This window comes from Lissotriton vulgaris, chromosome 9 (assembly GCF_964263255.1).
Source record: "Lissotriton vulgaris chromosome 9, aLisVul1.2, whole genome shotgun sequence".
Lineage (NCBI taxonomy): Eukaryota > Metazoa > Chordata > Amphibia > Caudata > Salamandridae > Lissotriton > Lissotriton vulgaris.
This window is the reverse complement of record NC_141697.1, coordinates 1,103,077,408-1,103,104,801: the sequence shown is the minus strand read 5'-3', so window position 1 is coordinate 1,103,104,801 and position 27,394 is coordinate 1,103,077,408. Positions and strand designations below refer to the sequence as shown.

General features: G+C 39.8%; 1 protein-coding gene across 1 annotated transcript in view; it reads left to right on the top strand.

Annotated features, from left to right (window-relative positions):
* Positions 1–27,394, top strand: part of LOC147692864 (cadherin-related family member 3-like) — a 650,553-nt gene that overhangs the window by 290,796 nt on the left and 332,363 nt on the right. The window contains exons 5-8 of the mRNA XM_086939084.1: positions 10,529–10,635; positions 18,596–18,700; positions 23,533–23,729; positions 27,192–27,369. Of these exons, the coding sequence (XP_086795210.1) occupies positions 10,529–10,635; positions 18,596–18,700; positions 23,533–23,729; positions 27,192–27,369 (587 nt within the window). The remainder of the gene's footprint in view (positions 1–10,528; positions 10,636–18,595; positions 18,701–23,532; positions 23,730–27,191; positions 27,370–27,394) is intronic.

Genomic DNA, 27,394 nt, shown 5'->3' with positions numbered 1-27,394 from the left:
TACGTAACCACTGTTAAGTGCTCATCGGAGTGTAGCTCAAGGCTTCAGAACACTCTGACAGGCAGTAGCATTGCAGAAACTCAACATTTATTTCTTGAGTGGCATTTTTTCAGGGCATGTCGTCCAAGAGTTGTTTGAAAAATGGTTCCCTGAACAGGCAGCCCTGTGCCAAGCGCTCTTACTGTGCACGCCTTTGTCCTTTTCTAGAAAAGCAGGCCATTGTTGCTAAGAAACAGCAGCTGTAATGTTCTTCCCTGTATCTGTAAGGACAACTCTCACTTTCTGAAATATGTTGGTATAGGGAATTTCTTTTGTACATGCCATGTTCTTCCTGGTGGTTTACATTTTGCCCTGAAGTTTCTTTTCTTCTTGCTTGGAAATTAAACTTTGCAGAACACTGACCTGTTGCAGCTGTCTAGCACTAAGACGTGAAGTGCCATTTCAAGAGCTTCTCTTGTTCTGTAAAGTGCTTCACAGTGGATTCATCTGCATGCACGGTGGCCACATGTTGCTCAGTGGGTTGGAAATGGTGGGTAAACTTTCCTATTATGTCTAGTGTAAGCTAAGCACCCTATTTAACAAAGGTATGTGTCACGTTATCACCATGCAAGGTGGTGCATGGGCAATGCAAACCTTAAAATTAGATTTTTCAAGCCACACAAGGCCACTGTGTGTGGCACTGCGTGGCTTGATAAATCAGGAGTAATACAATGCAATGCAAATCACTTCATTGAACAACTCTGCCCTGGGAAGGCGTTTCCATGGGTGTTCCAACACAATTCCCAAGGATTGTGATGCATTCTGACATTTACCTTTGCTGGTAGGCCTAGGAATGCACCAAAGACAGACGTCTTCTCAGGGGGGGTGTAATGTTACTTCCTCTTTCTGAAATCTGCAGCACACATAGAATGAAGAATAAGCCTCTCAGAATTGTTTTTGCACAGGAAGGTGCCCCTTCCTGCAAAAAAACAATTCTGCATGCAATGCAGGGGTCCTTGCACCATGGTGCAAAGGTGCCTGTGTTGATGCTAGGCAGAGCATTGTGCGCCAGCACTGGGGAAAGGACAGGAACACACTGTATTATAATAAATACGGGGCATTTCTTCCCTTTCCCTGTAACACAGAGCAGCAGGGTTACTTGCTGAGCTGCAATACATTTTGATGAATGAGGCCCTAAGGCTTTTCCTCTGAACAGTTTTTTACGCTTGGCGTGCTTTGGGTCCAGCCCCTTGTGACATGGCTCATTTGAACTGTCATTTACATTCTGTTCCAGACCAATGTCAGCATATAATAGAATGGCATATTGCCATTGGTTTTATTGCCATTTCATGTACACATTATTTCAGCTCACTGATCAGTCATTGGGTATTTGGAGCATTGTGAATTATGAGTGATGGCATTTACCCATTTTCCATTTCTATCTGCATCAGGAAGCAGTGGGAGCATGTCAAAATTTGCTTTCGATGTACCAGTAGGCACTGCATCCAAGTTGAAAGGGGCACTCATGAAACAGAGCCGCTATCACCAGCTTCAACTTTACTTTTCTAATGATCCTCACTAACCACCTGCCATAATCTTCCATAAGCTAAACAAGCTTTTTGTATGGGCATGTATGTGTTTCTCTATCACAACAGTCCATGTGCTCCACCAAGCACTGCTTTTCAGAGCAGGCCACATCAAGGCAGAGAGCAGATGATCCCATCACTCTGCTTATTAGTATGAACACTTCTGCTGTCCCTCTTCTCTTTTAATGCTTATAGATTTTAGTCCTCTCTTTATGATCATGGGCAGGGCACTTGATGCTGAAGTGGCATGGCAGAGTGTTGTAATGTTGGGATACTAGGTACAATCTGAGGTGCTCTTGTCTCTAGGTGTAATTTTTATTTCCTGAAACTCTCTATCTCTCTATATTAATTGTGAAAAAATGTTTGTCCATGCTTACTGTATTTTCATAGGTTTTGTGGAAAACAGTGATGAACAATTCTGGGATAAGATTTTGGGTCCAATTTAGAGTTTGATGGACAGGGTACTCTGTTGCAAACCGGAGAGAGTACCCCGCCTGCCAAATCTGAAGTCTGTCTGCCTCATTTAGAGATGGGCAAACCTTTAGTATTCTGTTGACAGAACCCCGTTGGCTCCTTCAGTTGAAAACTTTCTGCGACTTCCTGATGAAGTAGGGGCTGTCAGTGGAAGGACACTAGACCGTCTGCCCTATTAAGAGTGGACAGTGTAATGTATTTTTTTCATGTCCATCACCACCAAAAACCTGGCTGTTTGGGACAGAAAAAAACTATATTGACCCTCAAACCTTGGGAGAAATCTCCTTGTGTGCAAGGGTAGCAGGTTTTTTGTTTTCCAAAGAAATATTTTCACTTTTGGAGTTTGTTTTTTTGAAAAACAAAAAGCTTATATTTGCTGAATAGCCACAAAACCAACTGAAGCCCTCCACCAAATGTTTTGTACATTGAAAGGAACTGCTGTGACTACAGTTCTTTTCATTGTACAGAACTGACCACTAGAGCAGTGATAATCTTTAGATTTGTTGTACTGTAGTCTAGCAGGGTGGTGGAGGTCACATCACCTCACAGCCTCCAACTGCTCTTCCTAAGAATTGCTGACTATCCTAACTGAATCCCACAGACCAGAAGCACCGCTGGACCCACCCCATCTCAACAATACTGCAACATGCTTGGTGATCACTATGACAAAAAGGCTGCTTATCTTGAATATGAATCTGATGAAATAGTGACACTACATGCTTTAGTAATAAACCCATTCCATGGAAACCACCTCCCTCTCATATCGAGCTCTGTGTTGCAGATATCAAATACTAAGGGCCAGATTTATAAGGGGCTTGCATTGTCTTTGCATCGCCTTTGAACATGCAAGATGAGGCAAGCCTTTAAATCAGATTTACTATGCCATACAGAGATGCCTTGTTTGGCTCTGCATGACATAGTAAATCTAGACTAACTCAAGGTAACTCAAGCCCTTAAGTCGGATTTACTACGCCACTCAGTCACCTTGCAAGGCTCCGATGACATATTAAATCTGGAGTAATGCAAGGCAGTGCAAGTCACTGTCTTGTTTTACTCTGTGTTGGGAATGGTGTTCCATGGGTAGAGCGTGGCTGTTTCCACACATTGACACCTGGTTTTTGGTGCATTCCCAGATTTACTAAGACTGGTAAGCCGGGGCGGGCATCAAAATGCTATGCCTTCCCAGGTGATGCATAACGGGGATACATATGTTTATTTCTCTTTATTATTTCTTTTTTCTACCTTTGCGGCATTTTGCAGCACACATAGAAAGTGGAAAGTACCTCTGAGAGTTACTTTTGTGAAGGAAGACCTCTCTCTGAATCAAAGAGCACCCTCTCCAGTGTTTCCCACCCAGCTTAGGAATGCAGCAATATACAAATCTGTATGTGGGATTCCTCAACCTTCTCATGTTTCACCATTTAGACCTGTCTCCCAAAATGAACAGATGTTCAGCCATGTACTGTACCATTCACAGGCACATATACACCCAGCACATGTATACCACAAACACGTATAGCACTACCTCATTTGTATATTGTATCCCTCACAGGCACACATACACCCAGCACATGCAAATACCAGACATACAGTGCACAGCACTACATTCTTCATGTATTGTACCACTCACAGGCACACCTACACCCAGCACAAGCATATACCATACATACACTGCACAGCACTATATTCTTCATGTATTGTACCACTCACAGGCACACCTACACCCAGCGCATACATATACCATACATACAGTGCACAGTACTACATCCTTCATGTATTGTACCACTCACAGGCACACATTCACCCAGCACATGCATATAGTTTACACAGACTGCACAGTGGGGCAGTAGCCCTGTATTGTAGCATCAACAGGCACACATCCAGCACTTCCATGCACTATGAAGCACTACACACCAAGGGGGATATGTACAAGGAAGTGGCGAAGTGAGGCGTTAGCCGTCATGGCTTAACGCCTCACTCCGCCACTTCTGAAACGCAAGGCTGCACCATATTTACAATGATATGGTGCAGCCTTGCATTTCCTCCTGTGATGGCGTTACACTTAGCAATGTGGCGCCAATACAGGCACCCTTGCACCATAGTGCAAGGGTGTCTGCGTGCAGGGAGGATTGTTTATGCTATGTTATGTTATGTTTAAACAATTCTGAATTGCCATTCTGTCACTTTCATGTGTGCTGCTTCATGCAGCACACATGAAAGTCACAAAATGTCATTTTTGAAAAGCTTGTTTATGTACAGGAAGAGGGGCATTCCTGTACATAAACAATCAATGGAATTTTGATTTTTCCATGTGTGCTGCATAAAGGCAGCACACAAGGAAAAAGCAAAAACTAGGAAATATAATGCATTTCTTCTTCTTTTCGCCAACTTAAGTCTAGGTTTTACCTGGTCTTAATTTTGGAACTGCCTCCTATGTACATAGGGAGCAGCGTCAAAATCAATGGGTGTTGCAGTGGAATGCCCACGGCAACATCCACAGCTCACCCCTTACACGCTAACGATAGCGTGAAAGGGGCCCTTATTTACAAGGCGGTGTTAAGCCATTTTAAGTGGCTTAACGCTGCCTTGTAAATAAGGCTAGGCCCCTATCACCACCACAACGTTGATACAAGTGACATTGTGGTGGCAATAGGGGCTTGCACATATGCCCCCAAAGCGATATAAGCCAAGGGTGAGTTAAGCACACAGCAGCAAAACTTTAACTGAGTGAGCCTGTATGTCTCACTCTGGTAACAAAAAGGAACTGTTCACTCCAAATGATCACTACATGATATTCTGCCACCACCGTGCACAGGTTTGCTAATTGCTGATACAGGCAGTAGCCTTTCACCACTATGAGGGTAGCGCTTTAGGAACCCCTTCTGTTTCAACCAGACTGCAATCCGTGAGACAGGCCTATGTCATTTCGCATCGCATGACACAACAAATTGGCGATCCTGACATCAGTACAGTTGGGACACTCTGGGTTCGGGGTGCACGCCCATTACAATGTGGAGAACTTTTCTGTCCCAACACTCCCAAAACTAGGTTCCGACAGTTAGCCATCTTTGTATGTTTGGCGAAATGCATCATATGGACCTGCTAAAAATGGAAGATTCTCTGCCAGATAATCGAAGACCCATTTGCAAACCAGGATATGCAATTTGCACATGCAAACTATGTACTAATAGGTCAAATTATAAAATGGCCATTCACTGGGATCACAAAACAAACTGTTTAATGAATAATAAATAGGCAGAATGCTACTTATGACCCCAGGTGACTGGCTTGGACTCAGGGTTGCTGAATCTAAATGAACAAATAATGAGAGGTATAAATAACACACTGCATCACCCTTTCTTTCTCTGCAATTAATAGGTAAAGTAGGCACTAAGTTTATCTGGTACGAAGTAATCCAGACTTTCTTACCATTCTTCCAGTTCCATCAGGAAGTCATAACCTGTTAAGAAGAGCCAGAAATCCCCTGAAAAAGGATTACAATATTCACAAGTAAGGGAGAGGCCACATTAAGCTTGTCCTGTGCTTTTAACATTGGTTCATAATGGTTGTCCAAATGACCACGATTTAATTGTATTTTAGGGTGGAATGTAAAGCCCTCAATGAAGTATTTTGGCTCAATTTAAATCGCAAATAAGGATACAAGGTGGGAGTCATCGCAAGTAAACACGAAGACTCCAGTAAGTCTCATATATTTAGACAAAAATGAATCATACCTGCTGAAAATGATCAGACTCAAAACCTCATACTCACACAATTTATTTACCCATGTTCAGGTGTCTAAGAGGATACTATTAGGAGATTGAATTTCGGCAAAGAAGATAAGGTACCAGATAAACTTAGTGCCTACTTTACCTATTAATTGCAGAGAAAGAAAGGGTGATGCAGTGTGTTATTTATACATCTCATTATTTGTTAATTTAGATTACACCGTGGTCTATGCCCTGATGATAATCCCCTGAGGCAGAGGGCGATTGGAAAAGCGCCGGCACGCTAATATTTTGCCTGCGAGCGATCCACATTAGTTGAAGCTCTAGAGAGGGTGCCACTACATGAAATATACCCCAAGAGCAAATCACTTCCAGAGAAAGTTGTCTCCGCAGTATACCTGTTTGAAGCGCTTAACGAACTGAACAATAGTCAATGTCATAGCGCCTACAGGCATTGTTTGAATCACCGACTGGTGTAATTGTTTGAATTAATCGTTAGATTTGAATTTATTGTCGTTATGTTTAAGTTTTTGAATTGCCCAGTTTTTTATGTGTTTATTAACATTTATTCATGAAGAATGTATAAATGAATGAAATGTGTATTCTTTTCATGCTTCAAAAAAATGAAAGGATGTTTGAAATTAAGTTGAATTAATACAACTGTGAACGTAAAATGCAATGACGTGATGCATCGTATTTCCAAATCTGCATGAGTAACTAGCAGTTCCAAAACTGGTGGCCAGGTAATTCTTTTTGAAAAAATTATTTACTAATATAGTCAGCCATGGCTTTGCATCCAAAGCTAACACTTCCTGAAGCAGACGCTAACAAGGAGAAATTATCTAATGTTTCCAAACATTCCACACATTGAATGTGTGCTGTGTAGAATGTTTAAGAATCTAGGTAGGCATAGGATTTTGTACTGGACTGGTATGCTTCAAATCATATGCTAACCAGTATGCACACACCTCTGCACCATGGTGCAAAAGTTGTGCATGAAGCTAGCCCTCGACCACGACGTAAAACGTAAGTATGCCACTGTGGAGAAAAACATAAGGCATGATTCACAAAGCCTTTGTTTTCATGGGTAGGCGCAACTTATATGCTTGTTTATGTATTTAATTAAGCTTTTTTAAAAAGTTTTAAAACTCACCTAAGCTACTTCAGGGTGCTGAGATTTGGACAATTAACTATTAAGTCACGCCAACTAACAGAAAAATATTGGTGAATCAGCCTCATAAAATTTATTCTTACCTTTTAAAATCATCATGGATGCCTTCCCAAAAGGTTTATCATGATGTGTAGATTGCAGCTTTTCAAAGAGGCTGAAACTTTCAGAACCACTCTGTGAGCGCATGGGTTGGTTGTTCCTGCTGCAACTAGCGAATCGGATCTATATCTCCTTGAAGCCACCACAATGGGAAACAGATTCTTTGAGCCTGATTTAGAGTTTGGCGGATGGGTTGCTCCTTCACAAACGTGAGGGATATTGCATCCGCCTTATTACAAGGTCAATACGTTTGTGATAAAGTAACCCATCCACTAAACTCTTAATCAGGTCTTTAGATGTGAGAAGCCAGTAAGCATGACGCATAGTCAGGGCCAGCGAAAATAAGTGATTCTGCAGTTGTGGCGTTTTCGGTATAATTATGGGTTTGAAGCATTTGCCACTGAATCCATCATCTGCTGCATAATCTGCAGATTTTAACAAAAAAAATTGTTCCTAACTCATATTAATCAGGAATTACTAAAAACATTGTGACACTTTGCAAAAATGTACTTGTTCCGCATAGTTGTACCATATGGGCATTGCCTCACTGGGGAGCAGACACCTTTTGCAGATTTAAGATTGCTTGGAAAGCACTTTTTCCTTTTATGCAAGTGCCATGATCCACCACATGCTGGAAACATAGTACACCGTAGCTATAGTCAACCAACACTCAAAGTGAATTGCAGAGCAGTTGTGGGCTATGGAAATGAGAAGCACCTCATGTGGTAGCACCACAAGCTTTCTAGACTTTCTGAATACCTCAAGATTATGGTGCAATTTTCTTCAGATTCACTTTGTAGGCTCACTGTTGGAAATGGCCATCCTTTGCTTGTACTTCCCCAGATGTTTGCCTTCACTACTCTAATTTTCGTTGATCCTGTTTTTGTTGGCTTTAGGACTCTGAACAGTTTACTCCAGCAAACCAGTGGTAAAGTGCTTGTGCTCTCCCTTCCGAACATGGCAAAATTGGTTTAACACATGATTGGTACATAAGTCGCTTGTATATGCCACTACATGTACCTGGGAGCTGTAAAATAAATGTGAATTAAATGCTACAAGTGGGCTGCAGCACTCATAGTGCTACCCACCAAAGTAGCACTGTAAAGCATGTCTCAGTTATGGCATTGCAACCTGCCTGTGCAGTTTTAAAACTGCCATTTTGGACATGGCAACATAAGCCTTTTGCCAGGCCCATACCTTTCTTGTTAATACTTTTAAGTCACCCCTAATGTAGACCCTAAATGCTCATAGGGCGGGGCTCATCATATGTAAAAAGTGCAACAAGTGTGACTTAATTGTACATGTTCTAGCAGTGAAAAATCTCCAAAGTTGTTTTTCACTGTGTCATGGATCGCTCTTCCATGGAAAAGCACTGAGCTGCTTAACTTGAATTTGGGAATAGCCAGAACCATTGTTCAAAGACTCAAAATAACATAAAGTGAAAATCATTCTAATGATCAGGTCGGAATTTAAATTACTAATATGAAAATGTCACTCATGGAAAGTTGGCATTTTCCTGGCTAGACCAAATGTGCGTTTCCGACAGTCTTCAGTGTCATCTGACTTTTAATAACTTTACTTTGGTGAGATGCATATTCCTCCCAAACATGGGACAAAAAGGCCCTGGGTGTGGGGAAGGATGTTCCTCTCCTGGGTAAGATGGTCTAGTTGGGTTGTACATATGCCCTTCCTGAACTTCAAAGGGTAGTCTGACTGCTGTACTCAGCCCCTTCCTGAGTTCAGAAGATGCCTGCCCTGTTATTGGTAGATGCAGCTCACACCTGGGCCTGCCTACCCTTTGCTTCACTAGACAGACAGGAGCCAAACTCAGAGGAAGAGAAGAACTGACCAGAACCAGTTTAGGGCTGGACAAAGAGATGTCTTCCTCCCATAGGCTGGCACTGGGTATAAAAGAGCCATCCCCAGAACCAGAAATCAGAACACTATTGGACCTGAGAAGAATCAGAAGAACTGCCCTTCTGTCTGAAGAAAGAAGACAGGACTCACTTGCCTTGAACACATTTTCACAGAAGTTACTCCAAGGATCATTTGGCTGCTATCCATTGCGAGAAAAGGACACAATAAACTTCCAGAGGATTTTCATGCTTTCCAGCGGACCAGTACCAAATGGACCTGACCTGGTACCCGCTGCTAGCCTCTTAGGGATTGAATCCTGACCCCGAGGGCTGTCTTCAAGGTCCTGGACCCTTGTCTTGAGTCAGAGTGCATTTCTGCCTGCCTAACTGAAGGTTCCAACAGATCCGACTCAGACCCTTCTACCACTGGAAGGCTTCATTGGATCTGATGTTGAACGCAGAAACCCCAGAGCCACGCTGTGCAGATCCCGATGAAAAGCTTCACAGGATCCTATGCAGAGATAAGCCAAGCCCCTCAGGGCTGTGAGGCTCCTACCCAAAGTCTTCATCAGATCCAACATCAAGCTAAGCAGAGCCACACAAAGTCACACCACACAGCTCTAGCACCAAAATCAAAAGGCAAACCTTCCAGCAGGACGAACATGGTCCTGTACCCAGCCCATGCTCCATCACGGTCAGGCTGAACTTGTGACTTGGGCCCTGCCCATGGTTACCAGATACCTACATTTTGTGGCATTTTTACCTTAAACTTTCGAAACTCATAACTCTGGTTCAACTGATTGGATTTTTGGCTTTTTGGTGTCATTTTATTTATAAAAATATTCCTTATTTCTCAAAATTCGTTTGGAATTATTCTTTTGTTGTGATTTCACTTTGCCACTGTCTGAGTACTGCATAAGTACTTTACGCATTGCTTATAAGTTAAGCCTGACCGCTTTGTACCCAGCTACCAGAGCGTTATGCACAGATTTATTTAGTGACTTTTGTGGGTTACCCTGACAAGGATTGTGATTTTTATTTGAAGCGGGTTCTCATCCCTTTCAACCAATAAACCGATTTCTTACACTCACATTGTGCTAAATCGTGTGTGTTTTTTTAGCAAACATTTCCGACTGTAAATGGACGTTTTACGAAAGGACACACTGTTTCCATAAGCCAGTTAGTAACAATCTAATACAGTGTTAGCTTTCTCTTGCACTCCAGTCCTTTGCCTTTGCCTCATGTGCTTTGCAGTCTGGCATTGCAGCATTGCATACGCATTTTACACTGCTTTGCAAATATCCAAAGTCTTGACACAACTGGGCGGCGTTCTGCAGCTGCTCATTCCATGAGGATATTAACACATATTTCTGCGGAAAAGTACTTGGTGTCACTATATTCCACATTTGATTACATTTTACTGTTCTTAGCTGAACTTTCTTAATAGTACGAAAGAAAATAGCAAGGCATGTTTGTGAAACTGTTCAACCCTTTTATCTGGTCTTTCTATTTTTCTATTAATGATTTTACTCTGAAGAATTCTATTTTAAATTAATTCTGCTTGATGGTTTGGCAGGTGTTTCATTTTTAAATGATGTGTTTTTGCTTCTGCTAATTGTCTTTGTTTTTTAACAGTATTCTATAGAAAATATATCACCAGCAGGAAGTACTGCCTTTACTGTAGATACTAATGGGGCTATTTCTACAGCGGAAACATTTGATTATGATGCAGGTACTAAAAGGTGAGTGACTTAAGAAAATGCAAGTGACTTCTAATGTGAACCATGGATCACTGACATAATATAGAATACCAAAATATAGACTTACCAAAATATCGTTGACAAAATATAGAATTCAAAAATATCGAATTACTACCTACAAACAGGTGTGTACAAAAATATTGAATACAAAATATTGTTGTAAAAAATATAGTCAAAATATCGATTTTTTTTAAATGTCTTAAAAGTAATTTAAAATTAATTAAATAATAACTATAATTAACTAAACATACTTAGAAATACCTAAGTAACCTTAAAATCATAAATAATTAATTTAAGGTAAAAAAAGAAACATACAATTTAATTTTTTTATATATAAATATATATATGTATACATATATATATTAACATAATATTAATAAAAAATATGCAATATTTTTACCATAGGATAGCGAGAGGGTACAGTTTACTATTACCACTCCAGAGAGTGCAACAGTAGGGAAAGTGTTGGATAGCGTAGGGGTAAAAGTTACTATTTCCACTCCAGTGAGTGCAACAGTAGGGAAAGCGTTGGATAGCGTAGGGGTAAAAATTACTATTTCCACTCCAGAGTGTGCATCAGTAGGGAAAGCATTGGATAGCGATAGGGTAAAAATTACTATTCCCAAGTGCAACACTAGGGAAAGGCTTGGATAGCGGTAGGTTGAAAATTACCATTCCCACTTCAGAGAGTGCAACAGTAGGGAAAGCATTGGATAGCGGGAGGGTAAAAATTACTATTCTCACTCCAGAGAGTGCAAGAGTAGCGAGAGCGTTGGATAGCGTAGGGGTAAAAAATACTATTCCCACTCCAGAGAGTGCAACAGTAGGGAAAGCATTGGATAGCGATAGGGTAAAAATTACTATTCCCACTCCAGTGAGTGCAACAGTAGGGAACGCGTTGGATAGCGGGAGGGTAAAAATTACTATTTCCACTCCAGAGAGTGCAACAGTAGGGAATGCATTGGATAGCGGGAGGGTAAAAATTACTATTCCCACTCCAGAGAGTGCAACAGTAGGGAAAGCGTTGGATAGCGTAGGGGTAAAAATTACTATTTCCACTCCAGAGAGTGCAACAGTAGGGAAAGCATTGGATAGCGATAGGGTAAAAATTACCATTCCCACTCCAGAGAGTGCAAAACTAGGCGAAAGCCTTGGATAGCGGTAGGTTAAAAATTACTATTCCCACTTCAGAGAGTGCAACACTAGGGAAAGCATTGGATAGCGGGAGAGTAAAAATTACTATTCTCACTCCAGAGAGTGCAACACCAGGGAAAGCCTTGGATAGCGGTAGGTTAAAAATTACTATTCCCACTCCAGAGAGTGCAACAGTAGGTAAAGCATTGGATAGCGATAGGGTAAAAATTACTATTCCCACTCCAGAGAGTGCAACACTAGGGAAAGCCTTGGATAGCGATAGGTTAAAAATTACTATTCCCACTTCAGAGAGTGCAACAGTAGGGAAAGCGTTGGATAGCGGGAGGGTAAAAATTACTATTCCCACTCCAGAGAGTGCAACAGCAAGGAAAGCTGTGGGCAGCGTAGGGGTAACAATTACGATTTCTACTCCAGAGAGTGCAACAGTAGTTATCATAATTATCAAATAATTAATTAATAAATGTTAATTACCAAATAAAAATTAATTAACAATAAATTAAAAATCAATACCAATAAAGGAAAAAGATGTATTTACTTAATTACAATTAAATTGCTTCCCACCCCATTCCCCTATAAACCCACAACCCACTACGTAAAATAAATTAAGAAAGTTAACATAATAATCAATTAATCAATTAATAAATATTAATTACCAATTAATAAAAATTAATTACCAATTAAAAATTAATTAACAATAAATTCAAAATGAATACCAATAAATAAATACAAATATTTAATTATTACAGTTAAATTACTTCCAACCATATTCCCCCACAAACTCACAACCCGCTAGCGAACTAAAAAGCAAAATTAAATTTAAAATACTTAATAATTGCTAAAAATTAATATTTAATTTAATATAATTAATTTACTTCCCACCCTATTCCCCTATAAACCCACAACCCGCTACAGAATTAAATTACGCAAAAAATAAATAACATAAAATTCATTACTTAAAATAAATTAAACATACATTACAAAAATAATATACACTTTTCACACATATACTAACATACAAAACACTTTAAAAAATTTGATATTAAAAATTCGATATATTTTAATGCCTATATTATATACTTCGATTATTTAGACTTCTATATTTTGACAATCGATATTATATTACTTACCTTCAATTCAATATTTTTAACCAATATATTGTGTCTATTCGATATTTTGTCCATTCTATATTTTTACTTCGATATTATGGTGAAACTGATGGAGCGGTAATTTCTTCTGGTAGTTTCTCAATGCAAAACTTTCATGCTACCTCTAATTTACCGCTCAAAAGGTGTTGGGCCCTTCACACCATGTATTACCTTCAGGAGACTTTTAATAATCATGAACAGTCATAAATGCAATTATTATTTAAGCCAATAAAGAGAGTTGTTGAGTATTTAAAGGGTTTTATTTTCTAGTCAAAAGTAAATTTTTTCTCTGACCCTTTATTCATTAGTAAAATATCAATCAGGTTACAGAATTTGGAAAACAGGAAAACTAGCATTAATACAGAACTTAATACTGTCTGCATATAAGCATTACATATAGGAATGTGGCGCAAAATGTCATTCAAAACTCTTAAAGAGTTTCTAAGAAAAATATAGTCTTGCAAGGCTAATCAAAAATCAAATAGTTTGCAAAAATCTCCCATTAAGAGAAATAAATGCATAAGTCAAATAAATATTTTCAGACCTAATTAATTAGTCAAAGCATAACTGAAAGTTTAGCATCTAAATCTAAAAAAACCTTTCTATCTGTTGCTGTTCTTCTGCATCTGTCGGTGTCTAAAGAGCAAGCAGGGAGGGAGGCAGCCCGCCCTTCACCAGACCTCAAAGGAATGTGGCCTGCAGTGCCAAAATATGACGTGGAAGCAAGAAACCTCCCCCTGACACTCCTCGGACGCCACTCCTCCCTTCAGCAATCTCCCGGGACGTTTCTTGTACCTAACCCATAGAATGTCTGGCCTAATCTGTTCCTTCTCTCAAGAGCTCACACACACCCCTAATGAGCCTAGAAGCCAGCTGAGCTGAGAAAGCCAGCCCCTTCTCCGGAGAGGTCAGAATTTATACACAAAATTTTGGCAGACTACACAAAATGTTTCAACTTCAGGAAAACCTGTACGTGATTAGTCAGTCATGATGGCATGAGTTCTCACAACCCTGACTCATTCTAAAAAACCTGACTTTACTAGTTTTAACAAAAGAAGCATACATGAATAATACATTTATAAACATTTGCAACATTTAGTAGGGAAAATGTTTCTATAGTTTCCTTCCTTCCTGTCACAGTGCAGCAGGACGGATACTTTATCAAACTGGTACATTGGCACAATCACAAGAATGTACAGTTCAAGATGTCCTTGACTCCTTCCGCAGTTTGAGTCAAGCTGCCACAGTCTGAGCATGCTCTCTTCTCTTTCAAAGCAAGCCATAGCCTTGCTGGTTTCACAGGCAGCCATTTAATGGTAGGCCCCAAAATAAAACAAACACAAAGATAATATTAATTTCATGTAAATCAGCCCATTATGTTTCCCAAATCCATACTAATACTCCTTATAAATGTTTACCTAGCCAAGCTACTAGTGTAAAGCAGCTTTTCTATTATTTTCTCTGACCCTTTATTCATTAGTAAAATATCAATCAGGTTACAGAATTTGGAAAACAGGAAAAATAGCATTAATACAGAACTTATTACTGTCTGCATATAAGCATTACATATAGGAATGTGGCGCAAAATGTCATTCAAAACTCTTAAAGAGTTTCTAAGAAAAATATAGTCTTGCAAGGCTAATCAAAAATCAAATAGTTTGCAAAAATCACCCATTAAGAGAAATAAATGCATAAGTCAAATAAATCTTTTCAGACCTAATTAATTAGTCAAAGCATAACTGAAAGTTTAGCATCTAAATCTAAAAAAACCTTTCTATCTGTTGCTGTTCTTCTGCATCTGTCTGTGTCTAAAGAGCAAGCAGGGAGGGAGGCAGCCCGCCCTTCACCAGACCTCAAAGGAATGTGGCCTGCAGTGCCAAAATATGACGTGGAAGCAAGAAACCTCCCCCTGACACTCCTCGGACGCCACTCCTCCCTTCAGCAATCTCCCGGGACGTTTCTTGTACCTAACCCATAGAATGTCTGGCCTAATCTGTTCCTTCTCTCAAGAGCTCACACACACCCCTAATGAGCCTAGAAGCCAGCTGAGCTGAGAAAGCCAGCCCCTCCTCCGGAGAGGTCAGAATTTATACACAAAATTTTGGCAGACTACACAAAATGTTTCAACTTCAGGAAAACCTGTACGTGATTAGTCAGTCATGATGGCATGAGTTCTCACAACCCTGACTCATTCTAAAAAACCTGACTTTACTAGTTTTAACAAAAGAAGCATACATGAATAATACATTTATAAACATTTGCAACATTTACTAGGGAAAATGTTTCTATAGTTTCCTTCCTTCCTGTCACAGTGCAGCAGGACGGATACTTTATCAAACTGGTACATTGGCACAATCACAAGAATGTACAGTTCAAGATGTCCTTGACTCCTTCCGCAGTTTGAGTCAAGCTGCTACAGTCTGAGCATGCTCTCTTCTCTTTCAAAGCAAGCCATAGCCTTGCTGGTTTCACAGGCAGCCATTTAATGGTAGGCCCCAAAATAAAACAAACACAAAGATAATATTAATTTCATATAAATCAGCCCATTATGTTTCCCAACTCCATACTAATACTCCTTATAAATGTTTACCTAGCCAAGCTACTAGTGTAAAGCAGCTTTTCTATTATTTATGACAACATGCTAAATAAATGTGCAATGTGCAACAAAGAAAAATAGGTGTTATTAACTGAAAATATTTATCAAAATATGCAACAAGTCAAAGTCTCTTAAGACAGAAATAGTGGATTTAGGGATGAGCTGGGAAGAGAGAAACATATTCTATTATTCTTCAAAGCTAAAAAGGCCACTTTTCTCTACAGTGCAAAAACACATGTTAATTCAATTTAAATGCAGTCTGTCTGAAGCACAAAAATAAATTAATGCCTGACTGCAGATGAAATCTGCTCCATCAATTCTATATATTTTTTTCGATATTATGTCTAGTTACCGTGAACCATATCCTCAAAATAGGCTTCTTCTCCTAAGCAATCGCTTTGTTGAAGATGAATCAGGTGGAAAGGCTTCGGTAGAGGCCTGGGGTCTTTTAAATATGGTTGTCATATGTTTTTACCTAAGTGTCCTTGAGCGAGTAGCCCTAGTTGTTTTCAAAGTGATGAGAGAACAGAAGGGTGCGAGCCGTCCCATGAACCACTACATGCTCAACTGCATTACGGAGTGATTTAGTCTAGACTCATAAGCAATGACTCTTAACCACATGACTGCTAAGGCAATTCCCCTCCTGTGCTGAAAACTGATTTTCCCCATTATTCATGACGAGCTCAGCTCGTCATGAGCACACGACCAGTGTACTGCATGATGAGCTGAGCTCGTCATGAGCAGCGAAGGGGTTAATATTGCACTGTGAACTCGATGGTTAGATGATGTCAAAGGTTCCCTTCCATAAACAGAAGCTGCCATTGCCACACCCTTATGGCACGATCTGTGACCAAGTGACTTCACAGGAAGTGACATCACCGAAAAACGTTTCAGGAAGATGCAGAAAGTGTTGTGATGCAGGCATCAGGGCTGGCAGTGGGTGATATTAACCAGCAGTGGTGGAGGAGGGTTTCCCCACTGCAGCAAAGAAAGGAAAAAATAAAATGACTTTAATAGAATTTTATTACCATTTTATGTATTCCTCATGCTGCAGCAGTGCATGAGGGAGGGCAGGGTGGAGCTGCAGGGGAGGAGTGGTAGAACACTCCTGTGCGCAATTACTGTTTGGTCGGCCTTCTCAGGCCCCCAAAAACAGTCATGCCCACTCCCCTGTTTTCCGTGCAGGCTGCATTACATGCCCAATCCTACAGTCTCTGACTGAGCACCGTGTCACGGCACTCAGACCAATCACATCGATCCATTCCAGCCTGCCGCTGAGCCAAGAGAAATGCAGGGCATGTTATTGTATAATGTATGAGTAAAGAGATCACACATACATTATACTGAGACAATGAACCATACATGTGTAAATCAGTCTATATGAAATGTTACATAAGACAACGAGAATTACAAGGTGTAGAAATCACACGGTATTCATGCGATTAGGCAGTATATTTTAAGAGTGATTGTTCCTGAGAAGGACAGACTCAGTATTTAAAATGCACCACAGTGGTTGGGGTTTGCGTTACTAATAGGAATGCATTTCTACCCGAACAAACCCTTTTAGCTATTTTAGGATAATTAAAGACAGGAGGAAAAAACATAACTTTTTAACCTATACCATGCAGTTTGAATGCAGCTCATTGATGCCAGTCATAGGTCATTGTGCTATTTTAGGATTGTAACTTATGAAGTGAAAGTAACAAAAGGATCTCAGTGACAAAAGCAGTAACCTTCTGAGCTATCCACATTAAATAGAGTTCTGTGATCTGCAAGTTAGACATTCTTTGCAGAAGGCATATTAAGCCTCTGCACTACTTTTTAATGAGGCAAATGTGCCACTACACAAAACTGCATCTCTCTCCAGCAGGGCAATTCGTCACCAGAGTAATTTTGCCATTTTTATTGCTGCCTGATAACTGCTGGACACACAAGGAACTCTACAGCATGTGCCTTTAAACCCATAAGTTATTTCTAGACAGAGCACTCACCGAGCTCTGTGCCAGGTGCGCCTGCACCAGTAGCACCATGCTGAAGCCAATCCTGGTTGTTACTGTGAAGCCTCTCTGGAGTTGAACGCTGTCAAATGGGGTCACCCTTCCAGAACCCTTCCAGAACCCTTCCAGAACTGGGTGACAATTGAAGGTCTGAAAACCTCTACCCCTACCCCTTTATTTCATACCTAATGGTGGTTCACGTCTCACCTTCATTGTGAAAATGCATACATTCGATTTGTCACACAGCCCACTTAGAACTGTTCACAGAGAACCACTGACAAACATTCATTGTAAGTATTCATTTTCAAGTCCATAATCCAATGCACCTGATACCACTTTGACTATGTATGGCACTGCAGCTTATTTTTCCCAGTTCCGGTTTAGCACCTGGCATAGAGCTGTATTTATGAATTCACAGAGGCGGGCACTACTCCTTCCCTCCCTGGCTCTATTTTTCTTTTTCTGTGAGGGAGTCATGTATTGCTCCTTGGTTTTCATACTGCATCTGCTTTATAATACAGGCTCATACTTCTCTATGCTTCCTGTGAAATGTGTGTTGTGTGAGGGAAGCGTGGACTGAACTTGTATGAGTTGTGACAATTTACAAATAGGCTGTATTCTGGTTTTCTTTCTTGCGTTTCTCAATTTTCAGCCTTGTATTGTCAGGTTAACCTGGGGAATTGAAAAAACAATGGGATATAAGGTATCAACATTATCTACAAAACAAATTAAAATCTCAATAGTTCAATTTATTTTAAGATATTGTAAATTCAATCAACAATACTGATAAGCCTCTGCATTTGGGACCCAGCTGGTGTTTGGTGTCATGAACAATTATTGAAATCGTGTGTTAGATAATCTTGCATTTTTTCGCATCTGCTTAGTAGTTTCTTGCTGGTTCAGTCACAGATCAGTGTTATTTGCCCCAGCCAATAAGTCCTATTACTTTCTGGATTTCACATAGTGCCTTTAATTTGAAGTGATGATCTGTAACTGTGTCATTTTGTGAATTCATTCATTTTACTGAACATATATATTTCTATTGCCAGCTATGCTTTAACCATCAAGGTATCGGATGGAGTTAGTTCCATTAAAGGAAATGTGAAGGTGTTCCTCACTAATGTGAATGACAATGACCCAGTACTTTCATGCAGGTAAGTTTGTGCTAATTTGTTAATTGGTCGCATAATCAAGTTGATCAACAAATAGCACTCTTAAATGTTATTGAATGTTTTTATAACAATGCTGTATGTGTTTTTTTCCATAGCTCACCCGTTCACCCGAGTGCAGAACAATACAGTAGTGTTAGGGGTGCAGAGTGGGAGAATGAACCAAAGGTGGGCTAGACTGAGAGAAGGAAAGGGGAGAGACATGGGATGCCATGCCTGAAAAGAATTCTAAAATATTACAAAGTGTTGTATAAGTGGTGCATTTTCCAAAACACGAACAACAAATCAAAGAAGGTTAATTGTTGAAGTAATAACATAACATAGATATTGAAACACGACCATAAATCCTTTTGGGGCTAGATTGGAGGAACTGACTGGGCGGTGCTAATTTGCTCTGGGGTTTATTAACCACCATGATACTTATAATATATATTAACATTCTTTCCTATTTTACTTCTTTTTAGTCGTAAGTGCTGTTTTGCAAAAGCAAAAGTGATTACATTTATGTTGCTAAAAACAGCCCTGACAACCACAAAAAAAGAGAGCACAAAATTGCCCAGCTTGATGTGTGTCACATCGGTGAAAAAGCATAAATAGGATAGTGTCTGCCATCCAGCAGGAATGGATGTGGTTCCCCTAATGAGTAGGAGCGTGTTCTGCACTACGTTTTGTGGATGTGTGTTATGGGTGTTGTGAGCAGTGATGACTGTTCATAGATATGCTGTAGGAAGAGACACCACTACGAGACATTCTCAAGAAGAAAGCAATATATTCTAATAGTGAGCACCGTAGTTAGTGTAACAAATAGGTGCTGATGGAGTGTGTGAAAGACCACTCCCTAGGGCAGCAGAAGGTGCTGGACCTGGCTGGCAGATGTGAGGGATAAGCACTCCTGAGCAGGGTAATCAATCCTCCTGATGGGAGGAATCGTGAGCAGGAGCTGAAGGACATTGTGATGAGCTTGCACTGGAAGACAGTGTGGGGAGCTGAAACTGATGGGCAGACTTAGGAGCTTGCACTGGTGGTGGTGGGAGGATCTCACACAGTTCAACAGCACCACAAGCTGCCTTCTGTCGTGGACAGTGTGAGAGGTCTATTTTGAAGGTAGTTTTGTGAGCTAACACTGGCTGCCAATGTGAGGATCTGGCATTTAAGATCAGTGTCAGATGAGGAGTAGCCAGTTGTGTGTAGTATTAGAAAAGGCCCCTGGTGGAAACTATCAGAAGCTGTCACTGGTGGGCATTGTGAGCAGTCAGAATTGCATGGCAAAGTAAGGCCGAAGCTCTGCTGCATTGTTCAAAGAGCTGTCACTGTTGTCCAAGTTGAAAACAGACTCTCTAGGACATTGTAGGTAGATGGCAGAAGGTGTTGGAAAGTGGATTATTAGAAAGGATATGTAGGAATCTACCACTAGTAATGAAGCCACAATCACAATAAAATAAAAGGATCAGTCGAGGTCTCAATAAATTATTTCCTTGCGCAATCCTTGGTAGCTGGCAATGAGCAGACAGGCTTAATTTAGGAGAAAGGTGTGTAAAGTATTTAAAAACAATAATACATTACATAGGAAGGACACAACACAAAATAAAAATCCAACACTAATTTATATAATATAGATTATATTTTAATGAAAAAGTAGACACCAAAACAACAAAAATCCAGTGTAAGAAAACAAGAGATATACATTTTTAAAGATTAAAATTAAAACTAGCGCAAACAAGCAAATAGCGCTCAAAGAGTTAAAAAAGGTCATGCCGGACCGGTACAAAGTCAAGAGTTCTTTACACTCACCTCCAGAAGTGTTTCTTGATACAGGAGAGTGGTCCACAGCACCAGCCAAGTGTTCAGATGTTCTGGGCTGCCTCTTGGGGTCTGGGGCTGCAACTTTCACAATGTACCTGGTCAGCTATTGGAGTTTTTTATTAAAGGTGCTCCAAACTTCTGTAACTTCTGCCAGCAGGTCTCCTCGAAGTTTCAAAGTGTCCCAACACCAATCCAGGGGAATTCCTCAGATGGTTCTTGGAATGTTGGGACTACAATTCCCACAATGAACCTGGCCAAATCCCGAAAGGTCCACTTGGCGCACTCAAGGATGGAGACTTCTTGGTGGAGATGATGCAGGCGGGCTCCGTTAACCTGTAACTTGCAGGGAGTACGCTCCTTAATCCTGCTTGAAGCAAAGCAAAGTTGTTTGGGCTGTAATCCCAGAATGTGAAGCAGGTGCAGTCCTTCAGAGTGCAAACCTTTGGGGTGCAGATCAGGTTTCCAGCAGGGCAGTCCTTCTTCTCCTAGTAGGTTCAGGCAGCTATGCAACTCTCCCAAAAATGTTCACAGCTTCTTGGCATCAAGCAGGGGGACACCTTTGACCAATGGAATGCAGGGTGCCACCCAGCTGTATGACCAATTCCTCCAAAGTGTGGAAAATTCTTGTCCCAGAAAGCAAAATTCTTTCACAATCCAACATGGAGAAAGTATCTCCTTTGTGGTTAGATCTGGCTAAGGCACCCCACTACTTGGCTAAGTTTCCCTAACTCACCTGCAAGCAATCATTAATAATGTCATAGCCTGGCATGTGGACCGTAGTCAACCACGCTAGATAGAGATCAACTTTGGGTGAGCTCATGTGACCTCAACAGACACAATCAATGTATTAGCAAACAATTTACCAAAATTATGTAAAACAATGGTCAGAAAACTTGGGATGCCTTTTCTTCTCTTTTTCACTAAAGCATTTTTCTAGTCTAACTTGTGCTTTTGCCACATTAGACTGGTAAATCAAAAAACATTGCAAAAGCCAGTAAGCTAACATTTTAGAGCTGGGACTGTATAGATAGAGCCCTGCTCTTCGGTACCGAAATACATATTGAATTTTGTAAGTATTATTATAAATATGTACTTATTACTACGCAAAAGAGTCTATTCAGAAACTGCACTTTGCAATACATTTTTAAGTCCTATAGTAGTACTTCTCACTTACTATTCATTAATCTACATGTGGCGACCTCCGCCTCTTCTATCTTTTCTATGAAATGATATTCACCCTAATTGAAGAGGAAACCACACATATACGACAATGTTTTAGAAGTGAATGTGGAGGGACGTGGGAGTGGCTGGGAAAGGAGGAATTTTCACTGCAATATGGGAGGGTTTAGGAAGGGTTATGGAGGTGATTTGGGAGAGACAAATGCATACAAAAGCATAAACCCATTGCTGTAAACAAATTGAACTTCTAACATTACTACAGTCAAACGGGACCTAAAATAGTCATAAATGTACTCCAACTTAGCTTTGGAGTAAATGCAGTACAATCCATGGTTACATACACGTAGTGCAACACACCCCCATAAAAATAATGCAGTCAAAGAATTTAAAATCAGTACCAAATAGGGAATATTGGAAAAACATTATCTTCTTTTGACCTAAAACATATATACATTTTATTTAATGTTTAAAAAATTATATATAATTAAAACTAAATAATATTTTATTAGAATTATGTGATAAACATTTTACAATGAGAAATCAAACTTAACTTTAAATGTTTTGAAAACAATAAATTAATTGAAATTAATTATATACATAACATTTAGTATTTTTAACAACTTTTAACTAAAAATAAAAAAAATTCTGTAGATGATCTTTTAAACGTGTCTGTAAATAAATAATTATACATTAATATAAGTTTGTATGAAATAATTAATTCTTCTACATAATTTTATGTTGATAGTTTGTAACTTTTTTTATTTGTTCTTTGTCATAAAATAGATGTATTGCACATTAATATGTACCATTAAAATATTTCTACACTTCAAAAAAGAAGTTGAATGGAGACCTCTGCCTAAATGTGAACATTCAGTAGTAATAATTTTCACTTGTAAACATGGCTCTGATCCCTGGTTTTATGGGGTGCGAACATATACGTCTACACGTTGTACTAACTTTACACTTGGAAATGGTGTATAGCCAAAGGTAGTAGAGTTACTGCAAAATGTAAGAGAACATTTACGCCAGTAAATCTACAACTGAATCGGCCCCTGTGACCATTCAGAGATTGACATTTCAGAAAAAAGGAACCTTAAAAGCTATGTATTCATTTAAGTGCAGAACTGTAGCTGGAGATATTCTTCTCTTGGGCCTAAAGCTCTCACTGCTGGCTCTGGCAGCAGGCATCGTGATGTCATAGTTTGACTATAATCAAGTACTACTATATAATAGTGATTTATTTTTCAAATGCTCATTTGTAAATCACCCAAATCTACAATATAACACATCATTAAGAGCAGGCTACTATGTAGCCATTGAAGGAATTCATGGTTTAAAGGATGTACTTTCGTTACTCTGTTTATTCTAGGGCAACAAATCACAACTACCCGTTGCAGAGTTCTGTCCAGAAACGTCAAGCCTGGAGGCTGGGTAATCTGTCAATGCGACCAGAAGTCAAAGTAGCCCATCTGGACCATAATACATAATATAAATATATATTATTCTATATACTATAGACCATAATACAGATATAACCTGTTACATATTTTTTACAATTACGTTTTTCAAACAGAAAATATTCAAACATTTTGTAAACACTCATGATGTCATTTATGAAAATTAGATAAAATAGTACATGAACATGTCGAAATTCTTATGAAATATCAGGTTTGAAATCAATGTTTTTGTCCAATACCAAGGGTTGCTTTTGCCTCAGTATGCTAATTTCTCTTCTTTTCTGGACTCTTTTGTCATACTAAATAACATTTTGCATCAGACCTGTCAATCTGGATAACTTTTTCTATCTTTAAAGTATTTTTTTTAAATTTAATTAGATTTTCAAGCATCTCTGATGGAAAACAGGTCACCAAGGATGAAACCTCTACTTCAGGATCTAAAGTGGAAATAGAACTGTATGAAGAGCGACCCATTGGAACAACAGTGAACACATGCACTGCAACAGATGCTGACCAAATGAATGACCTCACCTTCCGCCTTGATCCTGGAAACCCATATTTTACAGTTAATAGAGGTGCACAATAATCAGGGCTAACAGATACAATTGTTATGGCATATATATATTTACAGCAGTTTTAGATATGTATAATTATAGATGGGTAACAATGAATTAGCAGGATAATTTCAACCAAAGGATTCTACTTGAACTCGGATAGACAACAAGAGCGAAGCGCAAGTTGTCTCTGATGTCACTCTGAACCCTGAGGAGAAAACATCCCCGTAATTCACTTTTTCCCAAACAATATATTTGTTATGTATGGTTCCTTACATCATCTCCCTGTGCTTTCACTCCTAAAAAGGGGCAGAGAACGGATGGGGCAGCCATACATAACATGGCCTCCACAAATGTAAAAGAATCTGACTTCCTGACAACCAGCATTCTCTGTGCCGTCCCTTTTCTGTGTTTTAGAAGCTGTGATCTCTGCTTTCCAGGCTTCTCTGAAAAGCTCTCAAAGTGGGGTGTCAGAGAATACTGGAATTCCTTTATGACATATCTGCAGTGGGTAACAACTTTTGTTAACAACTTTTGCTACATCTTCAGGACCGATTACGATGTAGCCCGAAAAGCAGTCCAACCAAATCGGTTCCGTAATGTCTTCCGAATGACTCGGGTCCGAGGAGTCCAACCAACCGATTACAGTGTGTTCGGACACCATTCAGTCGGACTCCCATTAACTTCAATGGGAGCCTGTGTTACAAATGAGAACACAGGCTCCCATTGAAAAATTGGGTGGTTGGGGAAAACCTTGCACCCTGTGCCAGGCACCCCATGGTGCCAGCCAAACAGTGCATGCAGGGAAAGAGGGGACCCATAGGTACCACAGCAGGCCCGAGTCAGAGGGCCAGGATGAAGGGGGGCCTGCTACAGCCCCTCAAAGTTAGATTCCGGCAGCCGATCCGTGTAGGAACAACCGATTCAGAAGGGCAGTTCGAATCCAACATACTAATTGATCATCCGAAAACACAACTCGGAGACCTGTATGAGTCAGCTCCGAACAACACTGTTACTCTGAATGCTGTTAAAAACCAATTCGGACGGTTTCCGGACGGTTTCCGGACATCATGATCAGTTGTCCAGAAATGTGTCCGAGTTGGTCGGAAGCAAGGCTTCTGAATTCGGTCCGACCGAATCAGATGCCGTTTGGAGCTTTTCCGGCTGGCATGGTAATTGACCCCTAAGTTAGGATATGGATTTAGAATCCATGTATTCACACTAGTGGCTCTCTACTATAGCCATATATATTATAATAAATATTGGTGCACAAAAATAGTTCATGGGGTGCACATACTATGTGCTATCCCTATGCTGCTCACATTCAGTTCACCTCCTAACAGCCTCTTTGCCTCTGTGCCTGACTCTGCAATATTGTGAGGTGCAAAGCACTGCCTCATTTGCCTAGGACTTTGCCCTTTTGCAAATGTCTCATTGAGATCACACTGACACACATTTAGCTTTGGAGTAAACTACGTTACAGGAAGGGGCCTGCAAGCACCTGCTGGCCCTATTGTATTTACAAAATGCCCAGGGGTGCAAAATGCTGGTGCACATGCCATTGCGTCCCTGGGGCCCCTTCTATAATACAGCCCCTCTTGTCTTTTGAGCATATGCCATAGTTTCTTATACAAATCCCATTTTCCACATGCAAAGTTGAGTATGCTAATATTGCATACTTGCTCATGAAAACATACAACCTTGTGGACATCCACAATAAATTACCTAATTACAAACTCTCCAGGCCTTTAATTAACTAGAGCATACCATGCATGTGATTGTTTGTTGCTTAGTTTTTTTTTCAAGGGCACATGTGCTGCTAGAAAGCAGAATTCAGATTCTTCACTGCCTAGGCTACTACTGTTCTTTTGCTGACTCTCAGATACCCTTAATGGATCTAGTAATTAGCATATAGGGCGGGCTTTTGATAATAAACACCTCTATGAGAATCAGGCTCACCATAACAACGTGCTCTGCTTTTATAGTTATCACCCAAGAGCTCTTTGTTTGAGCCTGCCATATGGTTAATTTCTTTGTTTATGCAGGAATTGCAACGAAATTGCTTATTATAATGAATAATGCCTATCAAATAAGCTGAGACACAAACAATATCTGGAGACAGCCATACAAGAGCAAGGAAAAGGGCAAAAAATAATAACCAAGAATCAATATGGGAGACCCTCCCGAAATAGCGCTCTTAGAAAAATATGTTACTAAGTTACTACGTTTACACCTGCTTCTAATGAAATGAAAAGATTATTACCAGAAACGGGTAAATTATAAACACGGGAGACCTTTCAATTGCAAGACCATTTGGATTTAAAGTATCATTTAGAGATGGTCTAACCTAAGCTTTCAGTCGGCGGAGCCCCTGTTGACTCTGTTGACAGAAAGCACCTGATGGGACTTTAGGTCTTTGGGAGTTTGCTTTTTAAACAAACATTTTTTAAACTTTGGTGGATGGCTGTCCAAATCAACGGCCGCCATCGATCAAAATATTTGTACCTTGAAGGTTTCCTATTAAGGTCCAAAGATTATCTAGGGCTGGTGGTCATCTCTAAAGTTTGTAGATGGTAGTCCATCTTGGTGGCAGAGGTAATTTCCTCCATCACCCTGATGAACTGGACTTCACCCACCAAAGCCTACATCAGGCCCAGTGTCCCTTGCTTGAAAGTTAAAAATTGATAGACATTGATTGGATGAAATGCTGGAAGTAGTTTTAATGTTACCATCTCCATGCCTCCTTGATGCATTTTACTAGCACAGGGCTAGAGTCCTTCCACGTGGCAGAGACTAGGTTTATGGGTATCCCCTTTAAATGGATCAGCATTTTGGTAAATATAATGAGGCCTTTAAAAAAATGCATTTTGGAGGATCAAGAGTAGTACTCGTTCAGTACTATTTTACACACTATTTCAGGCCTTTGTGAAATGGTTCCAAAACATCTAAAATGGGAATAAAATGAGAATTGTCGGAGAATACATGTATACAATTTATATAAATAGAAAGGAGTGTGTCGTCTTTGTACATTTAGTAATAGGTAGTTTGTCGTCTGGGCCGAATAACAAGTCATATCGGAAAATGTAAAAGAGTGTATCGGGGCCATTATACTATTGATTGTGAACACAGGCAGCAACACACACAAACAGAACAAAAAAGTAAAATAGTCTAATTTGTGGTCCAATCATTCTTCACCGGAGAGCATTTTTGTCACTGATAAAAGATGTTCATTTACCTTGCGATGATGAAAGGTAGGGTAAAACTGCCATAACTCTAATCTGCAACCACAATTTAGAACATTGTCCCCTACAGTGGATGGTTTAGTCCTTTTAGCCCGAGATCAAAATAGATGCATGCTTAAATTCAACAGTAATCCCTTCCACAGTTTCAGAATGTCTTTAAAAATGATACGTCTCGATTGTAATAAATAAATGTACATATGAAAAAGGATAACATTTGCCATATTTCTTATCCCTATTACAGAGACCGGAACGGTGATCATATCATCTAAAATGGATGCAGAAGAAACTGGATTTGTTAATCTTCAATCCTTTTCTGTGAAAGTATGTGACGAAGATCTTAAGTGTGCTTCCATTCCTGTTACAGTGAAGATTTTAGGAATTAACGATAATCCACCAATTTGTGATCCATATTTGTACAGGTAAGAATTTGGAGGTGAACGTTAT